The following is a 24,620-nucleotide window of genomic DNA, read 5'->3' as shown; positions in this document are numbered from 1 at the left end:
AAAAATTAACCCCCTTTGTAAGTTTATTTTTTTTTTTTAAATCTATTTTTAGTCGTGGCGACCTTGACATTGGAGAAATTGACGTGATTCTTTCGTGGGACACACCGTCCAATGATGGTGAACAAATGTGCCAAATGATTTTAAAATCTCACAATGAATGACATAGTTATGGCCAGGACAAGCTCATTTATGGCCATTTTTGACCTTTGAACTCAAAGTGTGACCTTGACCTTGGAGATATCGACGTAATTATTTCGCGCGACACACCGTCCAATGATGGTGAACAAATGTGCCAAATGATTTTAAAATCTGACGATGAACGACATAGTTATGGCTCGGACAAGCTCATTTATGGCCATTTTTGACCTTTGAACTCAAAGTGTGACCTTGACCTTGGAGATATCGACGTAATTATTTCGCGCGACACACCGTCCAATGATGGTGAACAAATGTGCCAAATGATTTTAAAATCTGACAATGAACGACATAGTTATGGCCCGGACAAGCTTATTCCGCCAGCCCGCCAGCCAGCCAGCCAGCCAGCCAGCCCGCCCGCATTCGCCAATCTAATAACCAGTTTTTTCCTTCGGAAAACCTGGTTAAAAACACGTTATGCGCGTATTTAAATTCGTCGTCCGAAGTCGTAAAACGTATTGCCCTGTATATTAAGTAAAATAAAGTGTCAGTCACTGCAATTCTCTGTTTACTCGTCAAAATTGTCAAGGTCGTCGATGGTGTACATGTATGTTGACATCGACATTTTGTCAGGAGCAATTGCCGCCATATTGGATTTTGATCATTTTTTTTCGAAAATAAAATGAATTATAGTAAAGTAAAATCTTCTTTTTGCGGTCGTAATGTGTTTCATTTCGCATACTGCGTAAAATTGAATTGAGGCATATGGTGATATTTTTACTTGTTTTACAGTTTGTGTGTGAACTTTTTAAAGACTATTTTGCGTACCAGAACAAATACATTTATATCACTACGCATGGTTACATTCGTTAGATTTTAAGCACTTTTAAGAATGAATTAAAATTATTGTTAAGGTTATTAGATCTATTAATGTTAAATGTCACGTTGAAAAAAATCAAATGGGATAAATAGAATACTAGGATAAGCGTTGAATACAGAGAAGTTTATGTTGCTGGGCTCGAACACCGAAAGCTCGCGCTCCCGGCGTTCTAAGCCTCGCAACATAAACTTCTCTGTATTCAACGCTAACCTAGTATTCTCTATGTCCTAGATTAGCGTGTGCAGTCCCTGCAGGCTATTTAGGGACCACACTTCCCGCTTTTATGTATTTTTTTTGTGTACAGAAAGTATCTTCTTAACACAAGTGATGTCTAGGGGGAAAGTGTCGCTAATAAGCCTGTATGGACTACACAGGCTAACCTGGGACGACGCTTTACGCACATGCATTAAGCCCAGTTTTTGCAGACTAAGGCTCATATATCCCCCTTGATGCAAAAAGGTACTATGTCATTGTGACATTCAAATTAGATGGCACCTGATACCTTTTAGCACCAATGGGGCGATTTAGCAAGAACACATGCAGAATAAGCACAGCACCAATAGGGGCATTCTCAAGGTTTAGCTGGCAGTTTCTGATTCACTGATAGGGACAGGAGTGAGGACTTGTAATACAAGAGCTGTCAGAGGACAGCCCGCTCGACTATTTGAGTGCTTGACATTATAACGTAAGCCATCATGGGGAAGTTGTTCATATTCAATAATTTATTAGACGATCTTTAAAAAATAACAAGAGGGCCATGATGGCCCTGAATCGCTCACCTGACTCATTAAGATCAGATGAAAACTATGACCTCTATTGTCTACACAATGTTTTTCTATGATTTGACCTAGTGATCTAGTTCCTGACTCTAGATGACCCAAATACAATCCCAATCCAGATTTCATCAAGATAAACATTCTGACCACAGTTCATAAATATTGGATGAAAACTGTGACCTCTATTGTCAACACAAGGTTTTTCTATTTATTTGACCTAGATTTTTACCCCAGATGACCCAAATACAATCCCACCCAGATTTCATCAAGAATTCTGACCAAATTTCATAAAGGTTGGATGAAAACTGTGATCTCTAATGTCTACACAAGGTTTTTCTATTATTTGACCTAGTGACCTTGTTTTTGACCCCAGATGACCCAAATAAAATCCCAACCCAGATTTCATCAAGATAAACATTCTGACCAAATTTCATAAAGATTGGATGAAAACTGTGACCTCTATTGTCTACAGAAGGTTGTTCTATTATTTGACCTAGTGACCTTGTTTTTGACCCCAGATGACCCAAATACAATCCCACACCGGATTTCATCAAGATAAACATTTTGACCAAATTTCATCAAGATTGGGATGCAAACTGTGACCTCTACTGTCTACACAAACAAATTGTTGACGGACGGACGCACGGACACACGCAGGCACGCACAACGGACGCCGGACATCACACGATCACATAAGCTCACCGTGTCACTTCATGACAGGTGACCTAAAAAATATGTGTCGGAGATAAACATGAACAGTTGTGGTTAAAATCCCATAGAAACAAGGGCTGTTTGTAAAACATGCATGCCCCCCTATATGGGCTATAAGTTGTAGTAGCAGCCATTGTGTGAATACGTTTTTTGTCACTGTGAATGGTGGTGGTGGTGGTGGTGGTGGTGTAGTAGTAGTAGTAGTAGTAGTAGTAGTAGTAGTAGTAGTAGTAGTAGTAGTAGAAGTAGTAGTTGTAGTAGTAGTAGTAGTAGTAGTAGTAGTAGTAGTAGAAGTAGTAGTAGTAGTAGTAGTAGAAGTAGTAGTAGTAGTAGTAGTAGTAGTAGAAGTAGTAGTAGTAGTAGTAGTAGTAGTAGTAGTAGTAGTAGTGGTAGTAGTAGTAGTAGCAGTAGTAGTAGTGGTAAAAGTAGTAGTAGTAGTGGCAGTAGTAGTAGAAGTAGTGGTGATGGTGGTCGTGGTGGTGGTGGTGGTGGTGGTGGTGGTAGTAGTAGTAGTACTAGTAGTAGTAGTACTAGTAGTAGTAGTACTAGTAGTAATAGTAGAAGTAGTAGTAGTAGTAGTAGTAGTAGTAGAAGTAGTAGTAGTAGTAGTGGTAGTAGTAGTAGTAGTAGTAGTAGTAGTAGTAGTAGTAGTAGTAGTAGTGGTAGTAGAAGTAGAAGTAGTAGTAGTAGAAGTAGTAGTAGAAGTAGTAGTACTAGTAGTAGTAGTAGTAGTAGTAGTAGTAGTAGCAGTAGCAGTAGCAGAAGCAGTAGCAGCATTACAAGACCAATACTTAAGAATGATCAAATGGGAAAAGGTAACCTAGCACTGGCAGTAAATAAGGGGCTCATTTACAGGTCAGATTTGGAATCTCTGCTGTAAAATGAGATTTTGAATGAATTAAAGGGAGGCAAATCTGTAATAAAAAGAACATGCATAAACCGTAGTTGTTTCCCTTGTTTGAAACATGCTAAATCCTTACAAGTTTGGAAAGAATTGGATGAAAAATTTGGACTTTATTGCATAAACACCATTTTCTCAATTCAAGGGGAGGTAATTCTGTACTTCATGGACCAATAATGCTCATTATTTGTAGGGTTCGTGTCCTCATTGATATAAAGACACTGTGCAAATTTGGAAAGGATCGGACAAAAAATGTGGAAGATTTTTGAAAGTTTTCACAAAATAGGCAAAAACGAATAAACATGCAAAGTTCAACGAGCTCCTGCGGCCATGTTTTTTGACGAATCAAATTTCTTTGAACAACTTTTTCAGGGGAGCCTTCAAAGGTCATCCCTGTGAAATTTTTTGAAAATCTGATGAGCGGTTTCTGACAAGAAGATTTTTTAAGGTTTTTACCATATATGGTCATGGCGGCCATCTTGGTTATGTGATCAAATTTTTTTTAACAATTCTTTTGTCCCATGACCTAGGGATGCTCCACATGAAATTTAGTTGAAATTGGCTCAATGGTTTAGTAGAAGAAGATGTTTACAAATTGTTTACAGACAGACAGACAGACAGACAGACGCCGGACGGTGAGTGATCACAATAGCTCATCCCGAGCTATCGCTCAGGTGAGCTAAAAAAGGAAAAAAAAAAAATTTATTTTTGGTGGGGGGGGGGGGGGGGTTGAGAGGGGGTATAATGTGTGGTTTGGTCATTTATGAGAAGATCCTCACAAAAAAAAAGGAAAAAAAATAATTTGGGGGGGGGGGGTGAGAGGGGGGTATAATGTGGGGTGGGGTAATTTATGAGATGATGTTTAAAAAAAAAAAATTGGCGAAGGGGGTGAGAGGGGGGTAAAATGTGGGGTGGGGTAATATTTATTAGATGATGTTTATGTTTAAAAAAAAAAAAAAATTTGGGGGGTAGGGGGGGTGGCAGGAGGGTGGGGGTGAGAGGGGGGTAAAATGTGGGGTAGGGTAATTTATTAGATGATGAGTAAAAAAAAAAATGGGGGGGGGGGGTTTGGGGGGGGGGAAGGGATTCTGGGTAGGGGCGTGGGGTATTGTTTGGGTGGAATCCATTGTGGTATTCAGGTAAGTGTTGTTTTGCCAAAGTACTAATAAAATGTGATCATAAATAAAGAAGTTATGGCAATTTAAGCAAAATGTTCAATTATCTTAGTGTAAAAGAGGCCATAATTATGTAAAAATGCTTGATAAAGTGGTCTGCTCTTGTTTATGGGTTGGGGTAATGTTGGTAAACAAGTATGCAAACTATAAAAGCCATATGTCAAAGGATATAGGAAATATTTAGGGTAGTACACAAACTTTAACATAGATTTATAAATAATATGCATATTCTAAGTATAAATGGGGCAATAATTATGACAAAATGCTTGATAGAGTTGTCTGCTCATGTTTATGGGTTGGGGTGATGTTGGCAAACAAGTATGCAAAATATGAAAGCAATATGTCAAGGGACAATGAAAATAAATGGGGTAGTACGAAAACTTTAACATTTGCTGTATATTCTAAGTTGAAAAGAGGCCATAATTATGACAAAATGCTTGATAGAGTTGTCTGCTCTTGTTTATAGGTTGGGGTCATGTTGGTTAACAAGTATGCAAAATATGAAAGCAATATGTCAAGGGACAAAGAAAATATTTGGGGTAGTACGAAAACTTGAACATTTGCACGCTAACGCAGACGCTAACGCCGGGGTGAGTAGGATAGCTCCACTATATATATATTTCATATATAATAGTCAAGCTAAAAATGGAAAACTTGTGGAACACACACATAACCAATATGGATTCAACTGACAGTTCCAAATTTACCAATAAGAGCATCACAGGACTGAAATTATGTTCCACTTCCACTCACCTTTGCACTAATATCTCCGTGGCTTTGACCACTGTCAGAGAATCGACCAAACAAATTCTGTCCTGCGATCGCCATGGCTACCCGCTGACTTATTGTGTCCATTTCCTCATCACTACGGTAACGCCCCTCAGTGTTTGGGTCATACAGCTGGGGCAATGCTAAAAACATGGTTGATATGATTATTTTTAAGTTTAGGATTAACATGTTGCATATTATAATGTTCACATCAAATTGTGAAAATGTATGCTCACATGCACATTTAAACTAAGGTCATTACTAAAAACCTCTTGTTTAATGTTTCACCTTGTATATGAATCTCTTGTTTATACAAAAAACTAGTAATTGGTGTTGGTGTAAAAACTGCATCTTCCAAATTCATTTTCTTACATAAATTTTTATTTGAATTTGAATTCACACCAATGCATTGGAATCACATGAACAAAATTGGACACATTGTGCCGACCTTTAACAGCTGGAATACCATATGAGGTGGCTAACATTTGCAAATCAGCCGTTTTCACTAGCATCACACATAGAAACGTATTCAAATTTTTCAGCTCTTCTCAACCAAAAACTACTTTGACAGGGTTCATACAGATTTTCTCACATGAAATTCAAGCACTTTTTAAGCACTTTTCAAGGGGAAAAAATCCAAATTCAAGCACTATTTTAGTCTGACCTACTGAAAACTGTATATTATTATGTGTCCAATACTGACAACATGTTTGCTAAATTGGTCACAACTTTCTTAATATTCTTTGTGACTTACAACAGTCTGCACTACCCTGCTACAGTAAAAACTGTTTAATCAAAAGTATGATATTTCATGATAATATAGTAACTGACCAAAGGCATTACACATACCAAACAAAACCTGTTATTTGTATTGAATATGTATTCTAAATGTTCATTACAGATATCCCAGTGGTATAATATAGTTGCTACAAAGTATTAAAGACAATTATGCATCTGCTACAAATTAATTCTTTAGAAAAAAAAGAAAACTAGAGCTTTGTCACAGACGTGACGAATACCCCCACATGCCGCATTGACACATAATATTTTGCATGTTGTCTTCACAAAAAACAGCGGACACCATGCTCAATTTTTAAAACGCACTAAGTGACCCCTTGACCTAGTTTTTGACCCAGCATGACCCATATTCACACTTGACCTATACATCATCTAGATACAACTTCTGACCAAGTTTGGTGAAGATTGGATGAAAACTACTTGAATTACAGAGCGGACAACATTGTGATGTTTAAAACACACTAAGTGACCACGTGACCTTGTTTTTGACCCGGCATGACCCATATTCAAACTTGCCCTAGACATTATCAAGATAGAACTTCTGACCAATTTTGGTGAAGATTGGATAAAAACTACTTGAATTAGAGAGCAGACAACATGGTGAGGTTTAAAACACAGTAAGTGACCCCGTGACCTAGTTTTTGACCCAGCATGGCCCCATGTTCGAACTTGACCTACACATCATCTAGTTATAACTTCTGACCAAGTGTGGTGAAGATCGGATTTAAACTACTTGAAATAGAAAGCGGACACCATGCTCAATGTGTAAAACGTACTAAGTGACCCTCTGACCTAGTTTTTGATCTGGCATGGCCCATGTTTGAACTTGGCCTTCAGATCATCTAGATAAAACTTCTGACCAAGTTTGGTGAAGATCGGATGAAAACTACTTGAATAAGAGAGGATACCATGCTGAATGTTAAAAAACGCACTAAGTGACCCTGTGACCTAGTTTTTGACCCGGCAAGGCCCATGTTCGAACTTGGCCTTAAGATCATCTAGATACAACTTCTGACCAAGTTTGGTGAAGATCGGATGAAAACTACTTGAATAAGAGAGCTGACAACATGCTGAATGTTTAAAACGCACTAAGTGATCCCGTGACCTAGTTTTTGACCCGGCAAGGCCCATGTTCGAACTTGGCATAGACATCATGAAGCTACAACTTCTGACCCAGTTTGGTGAAGATCGGATGAAAACTACTTGAATTAGAAAGCGGACACCATGCTCAATGTGTAAAACGTACTAAGTGACCCTCTGACCTAGTTTTTGATCTGGCATGGCCCATGTTTGAACTTGGCCTTCAGATCATCTAGATAAAACTTCTGACCAAGTTTGGTGAAGATCGGATGAAAACTACTTGAATAAGAGAGGATACCATGCTGAATGTTAAAAAACGCACTAAGTGACACTGTGACCTAGTTTTTGACCCGGCAAGGCCCATGTTCGAACTTGGCCTTAAGATCATCTAGATACAACTTCTGACCAAGTTTGATGAAGATCGGATGAAAACTACTTGAATTAGAGAGCGGACAACATGCTGAATGTTTAAAACGCACTAAGTGATCCCGTGACCTAGTTTTTGACCCGGCAAGGCCCATGTTCGAACTTGGCATAGACATCATGAAGCTACAACTTCTGACCCAGTTTGGTGAAGATCGGATGAAAACTACTTGAATTAGAGAGCGGACACTTAATATGGACTGACAGACAGACCGACCGACCAACAAGTTCACTCCTATATACCCCCCTAAACTTCGTTTGTGGGGGTATAACTACAAATGTACAGAATCTCGCAACTGCCTTTAATTAAGTTAAGTTCAACCATAAAATAAAATGCCATGTATGAATTGAATCTTGTAAAAAGTATACTTATTAAGTAATTTTCTACAGCAGGTACACATGTACATGTAAAATCTCTTATAGATTCAAGAGTGTATATGTTCAGACTTAGAGTCTGCACTCAATTAAACAGATTGCAGTTTTTTCAGAGTATCATCTAATTTATTTGATAATGAGTCAAGTGCAACTTTTTTTGTCTTTTGCAGTACGTCTGAATGAATTTGTTCCGTACATGTTTGGCACTCTTGTGGCTTTTTAACGCCAATTCCCCAATACTAGCGATCTCTATATATGTTCTGCATACTTTACAAGATGCTTTGATTATGAATTGGCATTGTCAACAACCCGAGAGTACTTCACAAGCCACCCTTTCTGAAAAATGCACTTATTCACTGGCATAATGCGTACAAAAAAAACAACGACGTAGATCATTTTGCAAAAGATAAGTAGTAGTTGCCTCCCTTATGTTCTAAAACCCGTACCAAACTGTACCGATCCAGTACCTGCCAATATGAACAGATCAGAACCGTCATATATCGTGAAAAAAAAACACTACCACTTCTGACTTATGGAAAAGATATGAAATTATATATTTTTACCTTAGGTACGTTTTTTAAGCATTTTTGCAGCCCAAAATAAGCACTTTTAAAGCATTTAAAAGTTTTTATATGCAAACAAGCACTTTTTAAGCATTCCACACCCTTCATAAGCACTTTTCAAGGAGAACCTTGAAATGCAATCATTTTTTAAGGTCTGTACGAACTCTGTTTGAGCCAAAAGAGTCGTCCTAGAATAGCCTGTGCAAAATGCACAGGCTAATGTAATGACACTTAAGGCATATGCATCTAGCCCCGTTGTGTACCTTTAATGACGATGCCAATAAGCGGCAGATATAGGGCAGCGAGCCTTGCCTTCATTTCAAGGTCAGTGTACCGGAGGTCAAGGTCATGGTTGTGGAGAAGGTTGCTCACAACGTTGATTGCCTTGTGATGCATCGTGGGATTGCTGTGGATGAATATAATAGAACCATATGGGCCATGCTCTGTGCGTAAAGTGTCGACCTAGATTAGCCTGTGCAGTCTACACAGGCTAATCTGGGACGACACTTTCCGCTTTTATGATATTTTTGTAAAAAGAAAGTCTGTTCTTAGCAAAAATCCAGTTTAGGCGGAAAGAGTTTTCTGCACGGCTTATATGTATTTACAAACTGCTGAGTTTCAAAACTATCAAAATAATATTTGACAACTAATATTGACAGTACAAGAAAGAAATATTGCATGTTTTCAACCAAATTTTGGGACATGTCTTCTAAGTAGGGATGGTACAAAATATCCGAATATTCGACAATAGACAGAATATTCTCATCTAAAATTCGAATATTCTATTTTTATGCAAAAATACTTCTAAGACAAGAGCTGTGTTTGAAGCCATATATTTTACTTTTGACCTTGAAGGATGACCTTGACCTTTCACCACTCAAAATGTGCAGCTCCATGAGATACACATGCATGCCAAATATCAAGTTGCTATTTTCAATATTGCAAAAGTTATGGTCAATGTTAAAGTTTTCGGACGGGTGGACGCACGAACGGACGGACTAACGAACAGACAGACGGACAGTTAAAAAACTATATGCCACCCTTAAGGGGCATAAAAAAGTTATGGTGAAAGTTAGTTTTCAGACAGACAGATGCCATATATTTGACCTTTAACCTTGAAGGATGACCTTGACCTTTCACCTTTCAAAATGTGCAGCTCCATGAGATACACATGCATGCCAAATATCAAGTTGCTATCTTTAATATTGAAAAAGTGGTGGCCAATGTTAAAGTTTTCAGACGGACGGACAGACGCCATATATTTGACATTTGACCTTGAAAGATGACATTGACCTTCACCTTTCACTACTCAAAATGTGCAGCTTTATGAGATACACAAGCATGCAAAAGATCAAGTTGCTATCTTAAATATTGAAAAAGTTATGGTCATTGTTAAAGTTTTCGGACGGACGGATAGACGCCATATATTTGACATTTTACCTTGAAAGATGACCTTGACCTTTCACCACTCAAAATGTTCAGCTCCATGAGTACACATGCATGCCAAATATCAAGTTGCTATCTTGAATATTGAAAAAGTTATGGCCAATGTTAAAGTTTTCGGACGGACAGACAGATGCCATATATTTGACATTTGACCTTGAAGGATGACCTTGACCCTCACCTTTCACCACTCAAAATGTGCAGCTCCATGAGATGCACATGTATGCCAAATATCAAGTTGCTATGTTCAATATTGAAAAAGTTATGGCCATTAAAGTTTTCGGACGGACAGACTGACACACTGACTGATTGACGGACGGACAGTTCAACTGCTATATGCCACCCTATCGAGGGCATAAAAAGTACATGTACAAAGTTGCAGTTTGGGTAAGTGCAGACAACTTTCCTGTATAAGTCATTGTGTTGGATTACAGCAATTTACATATGTGAATCAGGGACAACACTACTCTTTCATAAAGTTTATGAAAATTTTCGTTTAAAGGAAGTCTTTTCACAACACAAATTCAATTGAGGCTGAAAGTGTCTTCCCTGATTAGCCTGTGTGGACTGCAGACTCCACAGGCTAATCTAAGACGTCACTTTATGCACACAAATTAAGCACAGTTTTCCAAGAACTTCTCTCACACTCACTTTGTATCTAGAGAAGAGGACAGGTCCTTCAGCACAAGGCCAACAAGGTAGTGCTGAGACTGGAACTCTGGTGTCAGATCGTAAAACACGCCCTTGTTTGTCAGAGTACTGGTTGACGTGTATGACGACGCAGAATCCTGCGAAGTGATGCTAGCGACACTTGGGGTGGGACTACTGCTGCTGGTGGACGGAGTCAGAGGGGTTCCAAATGGCAGGTTCAGGGTGAAGAAGTGCTCATGTGCGCAGACGATGCGCAGGAAGTCGAGGTGCAACAACTGCAAGGTGGTGCTGTCAGGTAGTGCTTTCACTTTCAGTTGGACCTAGGAAATAGGGGAATGACGTTTTCACTATGCATCAACCTCATTCATGTGACATTCTCACAAAACCATGTTTATTTCTTGTCTTTTTTAATTGATATTTCTTTTGAAGTGATGTATGTTTTGTATTTAATTGAAGCGCATGTAGTCATTGCATATGCATGTTTAAGACAATGAGCTTTATAATTTATAATTTATGCTCATACGCAATTAACCATTCTGTACTGTTCTGAAATTGCCAAGAAAGTGTAGTGCAAAATAGGGTTATAACAATCAAACATATAGTAGAGATACATTTCCACAGTTGAGCTGAACATTACAGTATAACTTTCCTGATGAAACTGATTTACTAAAACAACTTGTTAATACTTATGATAGTAACTGACACAATAGGATTTAAATCAGAGCAAGGGGGAAAATCACTTTCATGACCTATCCCCACACAATTATCCCAACACAAGTTATAAGGCCCGGCTGGGAACCAAACAATTGATCCTCGAGATGTGTACTCAATGCTCTATCATCTTAGCTAACATGCATGACTCAACCTTTTTTCTTTTTGTACAAGGTTGTCTGAAGTTAATTAGATTATTGAACACTATGACATTCTTTACCAATGATGATGCCACATTTGAATAGTTTCTTTTTTTATTGATAAGTATCTACCTGTCTATAAACAACAACACAGAAATTGCTGACAGAAATGAGATGTGTTTATTTTCTAAAGCACTTTACCACTAACATTTTAAGATTGTCTTGTTTTCTTTAGCACATTTACACTAATATTTGTAAGTAGTTTTGAATGACCAGAACACAAACTATTATTGACTTTTTTCAACAGCAACAAATTAGCCGAGTTCTTGTAAAACTAGGCCTGATGCATGCAGGTAAAGTGTAATCCCAGAATAGCCTGTGCGATCCACACAGGGTAATCAGGGACAAAACTCTCCGCGTTAATGGAATTTTCCATTTAAAAATTAGTCTCTCCTTTACAAAAATCCTGTGAAGACGGAAATATTCATCCCTGATAAGCCTGTGTGGACTGCATAGGTTAATCTTGGATGACACTTTAGGCATATGCATTAACCCCAGTTTGAATAACAAGGTTCATAATCATGCAAAGTAGAGTAAACTGACAAAGATCACCTCTAGGGTGTAACTTCTGATGAGTTGAAACACGAAGCCCCGGTCCATGTATGACATCAAGTCTTGTAGGAAGAAAGCCAAGCTGGTGTTGAGGCTGCGAATCATGGGAGGGTCCTGAAAACAGAAACAAGATACTGTAAAATAAAAAATATGTATGGAATTTATTTTTGTTGAATTCTTGGATTTTTCAATCTACAATTTCAACACAAACACATTGGAAAATGGCAAACACAAGTTCTTCCTTTTTTTTCCAAAATCAGAAACTAACAAATAAATGTGTCAACAAAAGTTGTTTTTTAAACATCAGGCAATTTTCTGCAGACAAATATATAAATGACTTAAAAGTTCATCAGGTAAGCTTTATAATGTGACCTGGCAGCTATTAGAACAAAATAATAAGCTCCTATATTCAGTCTGAAATGTAAGTTATGTCCTTCCAACTGTGGGATCTTTTTTGTTTAGATTTCTTCCAATGACACCCAGTTCTTGTTCTTCATAGGCAACAAACTCAAGAGTTTCTGAATAAGCCTTAGGCTTTCAATGCAATCAAGCTTCAATAAACAGGTTTAAACTTAACAGAAAGAAGATACACTGGTGATATAACAGGTTAGCTTAACAATGTGACCTGACAGCTGTTAGGACATAACAGTTCTATCAAGAAAATGAACTTAAATGAAATTATTCTCGGTTTGATAAATACGGTATAGTATGGTTTAATACGTGTTATTTAGAAGAGAGATTATGGTAATGGTTTAGCGCGTATAATGCACGGGTTTTGTGTGCATGTTTTAGCGCGAAAGCGCACGAGTTTTTCGTTTTGGGGTATATATGATTTGCACATCTAGTGAGACGCCATTCGAGGGTTGTTTTTGACAGGCAAAGTTATGGAGCAAGAAAACGAAAGGGTGATAAAGTAGTTTAGGCGTTCATTTGCGAAATACATAGTATTCGGAAGGAGATTTTCGATAAGAGGACTGATTCTCTGCTAGAAGCGGAATGGTGAGCTCAGAGCTCCAGATAAAAATTTGATCAAATTCTTATTAACTCCCTATTTTAAAAATTAATTCTTATTTTACCCCCTATTTATAAAATTAATTCTTAACAATATATTATCAAATAATTTTGTATTCATTGTTTTTGACACATCAACAATTCAACATTTTGGTTAGTAGTAATGGAAATGGCTTTTTTTGCCTTCCACGCTTCGATACACTGCTTCGGTCATTTTGATATTTTATGTAAAACAGTCACTGACACTTCGGCTTAGGTCATAATGGCCTTTTGGTCGCCCTTAAAGTCATATCAAAAACTATATTTAACATTTAATTTTAATGACATTTTGAAAAGGTATACAGTATATTACTTGTGTATAAAAATTACGATAAGTGTAATTAAAAAGGTACAGTAATGACTCGCCTGCAATACTAGGAGAACAAAATCGAGACCGTTTGGCCTTTCGACCGTTCTTAGGTGTGGCTCTTCCTCACAGCAAACGCTTGAGTGACGTTGACTTTAAGATGTAGTTTTAATTGAGCGCCTAGACGAGTCAGAACCAGGATGAAATGTTTACCGTATATAATTTGCTACTGCAAGTTTTACGCACGTTCGAAAATTTCGAATTTGTGTTTTATTTTATCAATGCGTAACTTTACGCAAAGATTTTAAATCTAAATCGTTATTTAAGAAAGTTATTTCGTTTTTACGCCTTTACGCATGTTATCTGGAGCACTGGGTGAGCTGGAACTTCGAACAAAGGTCAGACTTGTTGGTTCTGTTTATTGTAATAACACTGCCAACAACATTCCGATTGAAATTAACACAGGTTGTGTTCCTTGTTAACTTTTATGATAAGTATATTCAATAACATGCTCCATATCTTTATTTGTGCTGTTGTTTTTGTTTAGTTCCAATTATTCAGATACATCAATGGATTTGATTATTGGGTAAAAATGAAACTATTTAAGTTCAAAAAGAGGTCGCAATTGTAATGGTCTGGTAGGATTATATATAGGTAAGGCCACATAGTGTGTCATTCCAGGTTGTTTTGATAGCAGAGTTAGATCACTCTCCCTCATGTTTTTACGAACACCTTGCTTTATTTTTATTGTTTACAAGATATAACACCTTATATGGTAATACATGTGTTACAAGTTTGTGTATTAGTTCCAAGCGTATAATTAAACAAACGATTAATAACAATTAAATGCCGTTTTCCTTATAATTCAGCTAGATGGTTGTGTGCGATATATGACGTGGTATGATAATGAGCGGATAAAAATTTATGCGAACATATCTTTAAACTATTCAGGTATTCCAATTGTGAATTAAGAATGAAACATCAAAAATCGATACATTACGGAAATATATATTCTATTCATCTATGAAACAGCTATAGAGACTTGTCTTGTAAACTTTTTTTAAAACATGTTTGTGTTTTGCATATATTACATCTCGTTCGCTGGATATTGAATAAACAGTTTATATGTTATTGTTGTATACAATTAAAAAAAAAAAATCTCTAAATTGAATTAAAACATTTTGAGTTATTATATTTTTCATAATAATTTAAGACGTTAAGTTTTCCCTGCAAGGTTGGTGTCAATAATGGTGCATGCATATGTGCTAATTAATTTACGATATTTTGGATAAACTGTGGTATAAATTTGGTTTAGAGCGTTGACAATAAGACTGTTGTTTTAAACTTAGATGAAAGGCATTAATCGGTTTTGTTAAATTTAGTTTCGTCATAGTTAAGTGCATTTTTAAAGATTAGGTACTGTAATGATAACAACAGTAGACCGGATTTATTTGCAATTTAAGTCATTTTGTTTTCGTGATAGTTTTTGTTCTTGTTTGGTGGCCTGTTGGCTTGATGTGTAAAGACATTTTGCTTTTATGGTGTTTGGCCGTTTTTTGAATGCCAGTTAACATGTGTAATTTGCTTATCGTTTTGGTGAAAGCCAGTTGACCAGATGTGGATAAACCCAGTTAGCGCGTGTAGTTTGTTAACCAAATTTGTTAAAACGTGCGTTTACATTTACATTTTTGTTTTTATTTAATGTTAAGATTGTACTGTTCGAAGGATATTATATATTGGAGAACATTAAATGTATGTTATTAAGGGCCAGATTGGCTTATGTAAATTAACCGGTTGGCTCGGGTTGTCCGTTTGTTGAAAGCAGATTTTTTCAGATGCGTATAAGCCAGATTGCTTGCGTGTCAGTTCACAAAAATGTCTCAAAACACATGTTGAAATTGCATTTACACATGTTTGCGAAGTTTATTTTTTCAGAAGCTGGACAGTTCGAAGAATAAATAATGAATAGTGTAACATTATAGTAAGAGGGCAGCTCGAAAGGTATAATTTGTTGTTTTTTTTGTGTAATTATGTGTTAGAAAATAACGTGTTAAGATTAATAATGATGATTTTATTGATGATGATGTTATAAATGTTGATGATGATGCTAACGTTATTGATGAGGAGGAGGAAGTTGACAGTATTTTGTGAATGGATAATACTACATTAACGAATTTTTAGTGAATGAAATTATTTTAGGTTTGATATACCGAATGATGTTGGTCTATACATATTATTTAGAAGAGAAAGTGAGTATGGTTATGGTTTAGCACGTAAAAATGAATGAGTTTCTAGGTTTTGCGTTTAATTGAACAAAAACAAGTAACGGTTCAGCAACAGGGATTATTCTCAGATGGTACATGTATTCCTTTTAGAGTCACAGAAATTCAACTTTGCATCAATACCGGTTTTCTTTGAGATTTGTTTGATGGTTTAAAATTCCAAAAATTGAAGAGTTTTGCAGCCGACCAAGTACCTATAGCTTTGTATTTGAGTGTGTTTAGCATTTTGGTGTTTTCAAATTAGTAAATCAAAATTAATACGGTGTTCTAGTATATCAATTGAGCTTTTGCTATTGCCATGGAAATTTGAGCCAGGGTTCGATCAGTCGCTTAAAGTTTGTCTGTGTTGGTGAATTGAACCTTAAAACAAAAGTCAAGTCGGTAGTTTTAATTTTAAGAGCAGAACATACGTATTGATTGTGAGAACATTAGTAAAATGTGTTTGGTATTTGTGCTTGTCTCTTGTGGTCATTGGACCAAGTTGTTTAAGGCCAATTGGCCCGATTTTGAAAGCCAGTTGGCTTGTATGGTCAGTTGACCGTTTTTAAAGCCAGTCTATATGGTGTGTGAAAGCCTGTTGGCTTGTGTTGTCAGGTTACCGAACTTTCTTGGAACGAAAGTCTCATAGAATTTACAATATTTGCAAAATTATTGTTTGCAATGCAGTAACTGGACAGTTCGAATAGTATATTAAGTATTGAAGAACATAAAGGTATGGTTTATGTAGTATGTTATTATTATTACTAGGATTATTATGATGTATTTTATTTGGGTGCATTCGGAGAATTGCAAAGCCGGTAGTTAAAAAGGAGCCTATTACATCAGATATATTAAAGAAATTTTATCACACTTTTGTTTCTGAGAGCGATTGTTCTTTCGGGTATTTAAGAGGCGTTACAATCTTTTTCTTATTTTATGCTGGTTTTTTAGGATAAGTGAAATTTTGTCTGTTAAAAGATCAGATGTTGTATTTTTAGATACGCATTGTGATATTAAAATTGAAAAGTCAAAAACGGACATTTTAAGAGAGGGTAATACTGTTCTGATTGCAAAAACTAATACAGAAACATGTCCTGTGAAATTGTTTGAAAAGTATTTGTGTGTTGCAGATATTGCATGTTCATCTACTGATAATGTGTTTAGACCAGTTTATTTGTGTAATGTTAAACACTGTTTCAAATTGATTTCTAATAATAAGCATATAAGTTATTCTACTATAAATGATAGTTTTAAGAAGAAGTAAAGTCTATTTGGTTATGTTTCTTCTAAATATGGACTTCATTCTTTTCGTGCTGGTGAAGCATCTATAAGTGCCAATAATAAGACTGTGGATAGACTTTGGCAAAGACATGGTAGATGAAAAAGTGTTTCCACTAAGGACGGATATGTTAAAGATTCTTTGAAAGACAGATTATCGGTGTCGCTAAATTTAGATTTGTGAAAAGTCATTATTAATGTATGTGTGATTTGAAATGTATGATGTGTTGTTCGTAGCACATTTAAAGACACTATAATATATTATTATATAAATGGTTTGGGAATGCTTTTGAGTATTATTAAGTTCTGTGTTTGTGTTGTGTGTATTTTTCCTTGTGGTCATTGGACCAATTTGTTTACGGCCATTTGGCCTGATTTGGTAAGCCAGTTGGCTTGTATGGTCAGTTGACCGTTTTTTAAAGCAAGTTGATCTGATGTGTGAAAGCCGGTTGGCTTTTGTGAGTTGAACTTATTTTCTTAAAAAGCATGTTCACATGGAATTATCATTTTTGCAAGTTTATTTTTTGCAATGCAGTAACTGGACAGTACGAATGGTATATTAAGTATTGGAGAACATAAAGGTATGGTTTATGTAGTATGTTATTATTATTATAAGGATTATGATTATGATATTTTTTTTTTCCGTTTTAATGTTTATCATTAATTTTGTAAATATTGTTTTATTATATCTGTTTAATTCTCTTGTGCATTATTCGATTGGTCATTTGACCGTTTGTGAAGGCCAGAGTGTGCCTGATGTTGATTAGCCGTTTGGCTTGTGTGGTCATTTGACCGTTTGTGAAGGCCAGAGTGTGCCTGATGTTGATTAGCCGTTTGGCTTGTGTGGTCATTTGACTGTTTGTGAAGGCCAGAGTGTGCCTGATGTTGATTAGCCGTTTGGCTTGTGTGGTCATTTGACTGTTTGTGAAGGCCAGAGTGTGCCTGATGTTGATTAGCCGTTTGGCTTGTGTGGTCATTTGACCGTTTGTGAAGGCCAGAGTGTGCCTGATGTTGATTAGCCGTTTGGCTTGTGTGGTCATTTGACTGTTTGTGAAGGCCAGAGTGTGCCTGATGTTGATTAGCCAGTTGGCTTGTGTGGTCAGTTGACCGTTGTTGAAGGCCATAGGGTGCCTATTTTGATTGAATTAATTTTATTGCTTTTACAAATGTTTATAATTGTATCTTTTCAGTTAAAACACAGTTCGAGAGGTATATAACGTGGTGGAGAATATTTAGGTATTCATTTTATGTTTTATATTATTTGTAATCTCTCTTTGTTTTATTCGAAAGTCCTGTCAAATACATGCACTCACTCCTATTTTGTCTTTGGTTTATTATTTGTTTGATAATGATAATGATGATGATATGGGTTATAAAGTAATGAGATTTTAATAGTATTTTGAGAATAGAGAATAATAAATTTACTCATAACTATGAGTAAATGAAATTATTCTCGGTTTGATAAATACGGTATAGTATGGTTTAATACGTGTTATTTAGAAGAGAGATTATGGTAATGGTTTAGCGCGTATAATGCACGGGTTTTGTGTGCATGTTTTAGCGCGAAAGCGCACGAGTTTTTCGTTTTGGGGTATATATGATTTGCACATCTAGTGAGACGCCATTCGAGGGTTGTTTTTGACAGGCAAAGTTATGGAGCAAGAAAACGAAAGGGTGATAACCCTGCCTGCCCGCCCTTAATGAACATATGTATGGTTAAATAATTGGTTACATTGCTTTTATGTTTATAATTTTGCAATTATAAAGTCTATATTTAGTATATTTTCAGTTCGGTTTTTAGTCCATGTGAGATGGGATCTTAACACAAACCGATTCCTTTACTGGGAAAGACGATGGGTGTATTTTCATTTAAGTCTGAAGCAGCTAAGTTTTCTTGATTATTTTGACTCATTTTTTACTTAATATTGTGTTTGAATGAGGTTTTTTAAGTTATGGGTGTCATGTTTTTCGAGACTCTCACTTCCTGGAGATAGTACCTCCAGCATATTTATTGAAATATTGGTATGTTTAAATTTCAGTGTTATTATTTTTTGTTGTCTTTCGTAATGAACGTTTAATTTTAAAGACATTCTTATTGTACGATTACTTAATATTTTCATTTTGGTGTGACTGGTTAGATGTTGAAGTCGGTTTAATATAGCTGTTCGTCATATGCATTTATATATTTCTCGGAATACTTATGATTTATCAACATTCTTTTTAGGTGCTTTATGGATTTTATGGTTTGAGTGATTTGTTTGTTTTTATGTTGATGTCCGGGGTGTGTGCGGGATGCTTTTGATGTTTGTTTGTTATGTTAATTTGCGCAATGAAATTGATAATGTTTTAATTACATTTTTTACTAAATAATACTTAATGTTTACAGTATAATAATAGCTGCTTATTTGTAGATTTCTCTAAAATTAGAGGTTTCAGGAGGTGATGAAGGCACCTAGACACCGGTCTCGAGCCATGGGTCCTCATACGTCCCCCTGACATTAAAAGAAAAAATAAGAAAACAAAAAAGGCAGTAGGGTTGGGTATCCCGCTTGCGGTTTTACCTGAATCGTTTTATTACTACTGATTATTGTATGGGGTGTACGTGAAGTCATGTACACTTCTCTTGATTGGTGGTGATGGATGAATCTTGCAGATATTAGCAGCTTCTTTGAACAAATTAATGTTTCACAATTGTTAATTTATAATATTTAAGCAAGTTAGCGTGATTGATGGGCATTGTGGGCGTCCTGTGTGCACTTTGGGCATCGGCCGGGATCAGTTTATTCAAACAGTAACTCTTTATTTGAGATATATACATGACGTCTAATTGTTATGAATAAATTTGCATTTTTTCACATGACACACATGTGCATGTGAAGAATTCATAATTACATGCCCTACAGCATTTAAATAGTATCGTTTCAGTTCTTTATACACCTGAACAAAGATGTTACACTGTTTCCAGTCGTCTCGAGGCTCATCAATTGAGCCGTGCCGTTGAGGTCTATATCCATTGCACATACAACACATACGGGCGTCAGAAGAATTGTTTTTGCATTTATATGTTTAAAGTCCTGTCAAATACAAGCACTCACTCCTATTTTGTCTTTGGTTTATTATTTGTTTGATAATGATAATGATGATGATATGGGTTATTAAGATGATGAGATTTTAATAGTATTTTGAGAATAGAGAATAATAAATTTACTCATAACTATGAGTAAAGAGCTTTTAAATTAGCCCAAGGTTTTCCATCCAATTGAGCTAAAATAAATAGGTTTAAACTAAAACAGTGTGTCTAAGGCAAGAGCGTGAAAGTCAAGACCTGTTTATTTTTAACGCACACACTTTTATTTAAACTAGAGCTTTGTCACAGACGTGACGTACACCCCCATGTGCCGCATTGACACAAACTATTTTGCATGCTGTCTTCACAAAACAAGAAAAATAAATTAGGGCCATTTTTAAGAATTATTATGCCATTATCATTTATGGCCATTTTTTACCTTTGAACTCAAAGTGTGACCTTGGAGATATCGACATAATTCTTTCGTGCGACACACCGTCCAATGATGGTGAAAATGATTTTAAAATCTCACAATGAACAACATAGTTATGGCCCAGACAAGCTCATTTATGGCCTTTTTTTACCTTTAAACTTAAAGTTTGACCACGACCTTGGAGATATCAACATAATTCTTTCGCGCAACACACCATTCAATGATGGTGAACAAATGCACCAAATGATTTTAAAAATTCACAATGAACGACATAGTCATGGCCCAGACAAGCTCATTTACGGCCATTTTTGACCTTTGAACTCAAAGTGTGACCATGATCTTGGAGATATTGACGTACTTCTGTCGCATGACACAATGGGTAATTTGGCGAATGGCAGAGTAAGCCCTGTGTTATACCCGCATTACCATTGGTAATGGGGTAAAACAACATAATCATCCTATAGGGCTATGTTGATGTTTTTGTGGCTAGGTTTAGAAAGAATCCCCTTAACATGGTCTTTTATCCTTGACATGTTCAGTTAACACAGATTTATTTTTAATTGATTGCATCATTAGCCTTACAGCTTATTGGAATGCTCTTGCGTCTGTTTCCTGGGTAGAAACAGTACTTTGAGGAGATTTAGATAATGCTCCCACAGTGAGGGTCAAACCCCCGACCTCCTCATCGCTAAACAAACAACATATCCACTACACCATGATTACAGTGAGTGACTTTCCTGTCCATTGACTCTGTTATAGCGTTTCACAATGTCCTTGATCAACATCCACACCAGGGACTGGTTCTACCCAGGAAATAGTCTAGAGATCATTAAAAAAACACTTAAGGCTTTCGATGCAATCAAGCAAGAATAAATATCTTCAAAGTAAAACAGTGTGTTAACGTACCCTGTTGTAGCGTTCCACAATGTCCTTGATCAACATCTGCACCAGGGACTGCACGTCGTCCACAAAGTAGCTGGGGAAGCGACACTGGCGCGGCGCACATAGCTCATCTAGCTTGGACAGGTGCTCCGCCATGCTCTTGATCTGACAAACACAATCAGCCTGTGCATAAAGTGTCATCCCAGATCAGCCTGTGCAGTCCACACAGGCTAATCAGGGATGACACTTTTCGTTTGTATGGTATTTTTCGTTTAAAGAAAGTCTCTTTTTAACCGAAGTCCAGTTTAGACGGAAAGTATTGTCCCAGATTAGCCTATTCAGACTGCACAGACTATCTGGGACAAAACTTTAGGGCATGCATTCAGCCCAATTGTTTTTCATCCATCTTGAAAAGTGCTCTGCCAGGCTTTTGATCCGAGAAACACAATTGTTAAATATTTAATAGTTTTCGTTTATTTTGAAAGCATTATTAACTGTTTCAACAATATTTCAGTTGTCAAACAACACATGTCAATAAATTCTGTAATATCTGAAAAAAAACCAAAAAAACTCAATTATAATTTTAATCCAATGCATTAAACTATACAATTTTAACGATATGCACTTCAATTTCCTTTTCTTCATACCTTAATCTATATTTATTTTAACCACACATAATCCGAAATACGTTTTGGATTTGTTCAATGCTTTCAAAAAATATTTCACCTTTAAACAAGAGATGTGTTTGTCAGAAACACTATGCCCCCTATTGTGACGCTTTGAAGCCATATATTTGACTTTCAACATTGAAGGATGACCTTGACCTTTCACCTCTTAAAATGTGCAGCTCCATGAGAAACACATGCATGCCAAATATCAAGTTGCTATATTCAATATTGCAAAAGTTATGGGCAATGTTAAAGTTTTGGGACACACACATACAATGAATGAATGAATGAATGTCTGACAGGCAGACAGACCAAAAACAATATACCCCCAATCATTCGATTCGGGGGCATAAACATATAAAACTTTAAACTGGTGTGTATTTTCACAGAGATTAGGTCACACAATAAACATCATATTATGCCTCATCAATTAAATGAGAATAAAAGTACGGAAAGTTCAGAAGTAAATTTTAGTGAAGGAACAAAATAGGATATATATGTTATATAAACCCTAGCTAGGGCCGATTAATTGTGTTCATACAACATGTTATTTGGAACACAGGAATACATTTTTAAGTTATATTAACTAGTTTACACAGTAACTGCTTTATTAGGTCCCTGTTTTAAACAAAAACACGATAATACACTTATACTTGATAAATAACAATAAATAGGTATAATAAAACGCTTCCTGTTTTTAATACAAAATTAAGCTGATTGCGTTTAAGTAAAATAGGGGCCATTTTTGTTCACGGATGTGTTAGTTTTCTTTTCTAATTTCTTAAACACAGTACAGTACAGCATGTTTGAGTCCATACCATGATTTCAAAGAAGAACCAGGCATGTGCCAGTGCAGTCTCCCTGGTAGCTCCACTGAGAACTACCCACTGAAGTGCCAACTCTTCATGTACCAGCTGGAAAATACACAATATTTGTTCCTTTATAGCCTGAAGGGCTGATCTAATGTATACTATTCAAATATATGAGCCGTATTCTGATATAACTGGGCTTAATGCATGTTTGTTATGTCATCCCAGATGAGCCTGTCCTGTCTCCACCACTAATCAGGGACTACACTTTCGGCTTTTATGAATTAATTATTTACAGGAAGTCTCTTCTCAGAAAAAAAGTCAAGTTTAGGCGGAAAGTTGTTTCCTTCATAACCCTGTTTGGACTGAGCAGGCTAATCTGGGATGACACTTTAGGCATATGCATTAAACCCTGTATGGACTGAGCAGGCTAATCTGGGATGACACTTTAGGCATATGCATTAAACCCTGTATGGACTGAGCAGGCTAATCTGGGATGACACTTTAGGCATATGTATTAAACCCTGTATGGACTGAGCAGGCTAATCTGGGATGACACTTTAGGCATATGCATTAAACCCTGTATGGACTGAGCAGGCTAATCTGGGATGACACTTTAGGTATATGCATTAAACCCTGTATGGACTGAGCAGGCTAATCTGGGAGGACACTTTCGGCATATGCATTAAACCCTGTATGGACTGAGCAGGCTAATCTGGGAGGACACTTTAGGCATATGCATTAAACCCTGTATGGACTGAGCAGGCTAATCTGGGAGGACACTTTAGGCATATGTATTAAACCCTGTATGGACTGAGCAGGCTAATCTGGGATGACACTTTAGGCATATGCATTAAACCCTGTATGGACTGAGCAGGCTAATCTGGGATGACACTTTAGGCATATGCATTAAACCCTGTATGGACTGAGCAGGCTAATCTGGGATGACACTTTAGGCATATGTATTAAACCCTGTATGGACTGAGCAGGCTAATCTGGGATGACACTTTAGGTATATGCATTAAACCCTGTATGGACTGAGCAGGCTAATCTGGGAGGACACTTTAGGCATATGCATTAAACCCTGTATGGACTGAGCAGGCTAATCTGGGAGGACACTTTAGGCATATGCATTAAACCCTGTATAGACTGAGCAGGCTAATCTGGGAGGACACTTTAGGCATATGTATTAAACCCTGTATGGACTGAGCAGGCTAATCTGGGATGACACTTTAGGCATATGCATTAAACCCTGTTTGGACTGAGCAGGCTAATCTGGGATGACAATTTAGGTATATGCATTAAGCCCTGTTTTCCGAGAGGGAGGTCATATTCTTACAAGACCTTTCCATCTTTTACTGGTCAATGAGCCATTAAACATATAAATAAGAAACAAAAGCTTCTTATTATGAAAATAAATGTGTTGTTAAAAAAAAGTTATACACAGTTTCAGAAATTGATGTAGTTTCCTATGGTCAAATTCCAAAAGTATTCTTCAAGAACAATGTAGTATACCGGTATTTTTTTTTTTTCACATAAACTTTAACAAATACAGGTTCTTTAGCCTGATCAATTCATTTCCGATTGTCAGTGAGAACAAACTGAGCATTGCTACCTTTTTGTTTCGGGACCTTCCTACTGCGTGGCCATAGTCTTCAGCATTCCTCATACTGCCAGTTCTGTTAGCTGAGAAATACAATTGAAGACTGACAGAAACTGGGTT

The 24,620-nt window shown here is 36.6% G+C and overlaps 1 protein-coding gene across 2 annotated transcripts in view; it reads right to left on the bottom strand.

The window, feature by feature from the left end:
* LOC127874196 (dedicator of cytokinesis protein 7-like) overlaps positions 1-24,620 on the bottom strand; it is a 126,937-nt gene that overhangs the window by 35,332 nt on the left and 66,985 nt on the right. For both annotated transcript variants that reach the window (XM_052418404.1, XM_052418405.1), the window contains exons 22-28: positions 24,513-24,583; positions 22,907-23,002; positions 21,445-21,585; positions 12,143-12,256; positions 10,680-10,999; positions 8,849-8,991; positions 5,332-5,489 (exon numbers count right to left, since the gene is read on the bottom strand). In XM_052418404.1, coding sequence (XP_052274364.1) covers positions 5,332-5,489; positions 8,849-8,991; positions 10,680-10,999; positions 12,143-12,256; positions 21,445-21,585; positions 22,907-23,002; positions 24,513-24,583 — 1,043 coding nt within the window. The remainder of the gene's footprint in view (positions 1-5,331; positions 5,490-8,848; positions 8,992-10,679; positions 11,000-12,142; positions 12,257-21,444; positions 21,586-22,906; positions 23,003-24,512; positions 24,584-24,620) is intronic.

Source organism: Dreissena polymorpha, chromosome 3 (genome assembly GCF_020536995.1).
Source record: "Dreissena polymorpha isolate Duluth1 chromosome 3, UMN_Dpol_1.0, whole genome shotgun sequence".
Lineage (NCBI taxonomy): Eukaryota > Metazoa > Mollusca > Bivalvia > Myida > Dreissenidae > Dreissena > Dreissena polymorpha.
This window is presented reverse-complemented; position numbering and strand designations above follow the sequence as displayed.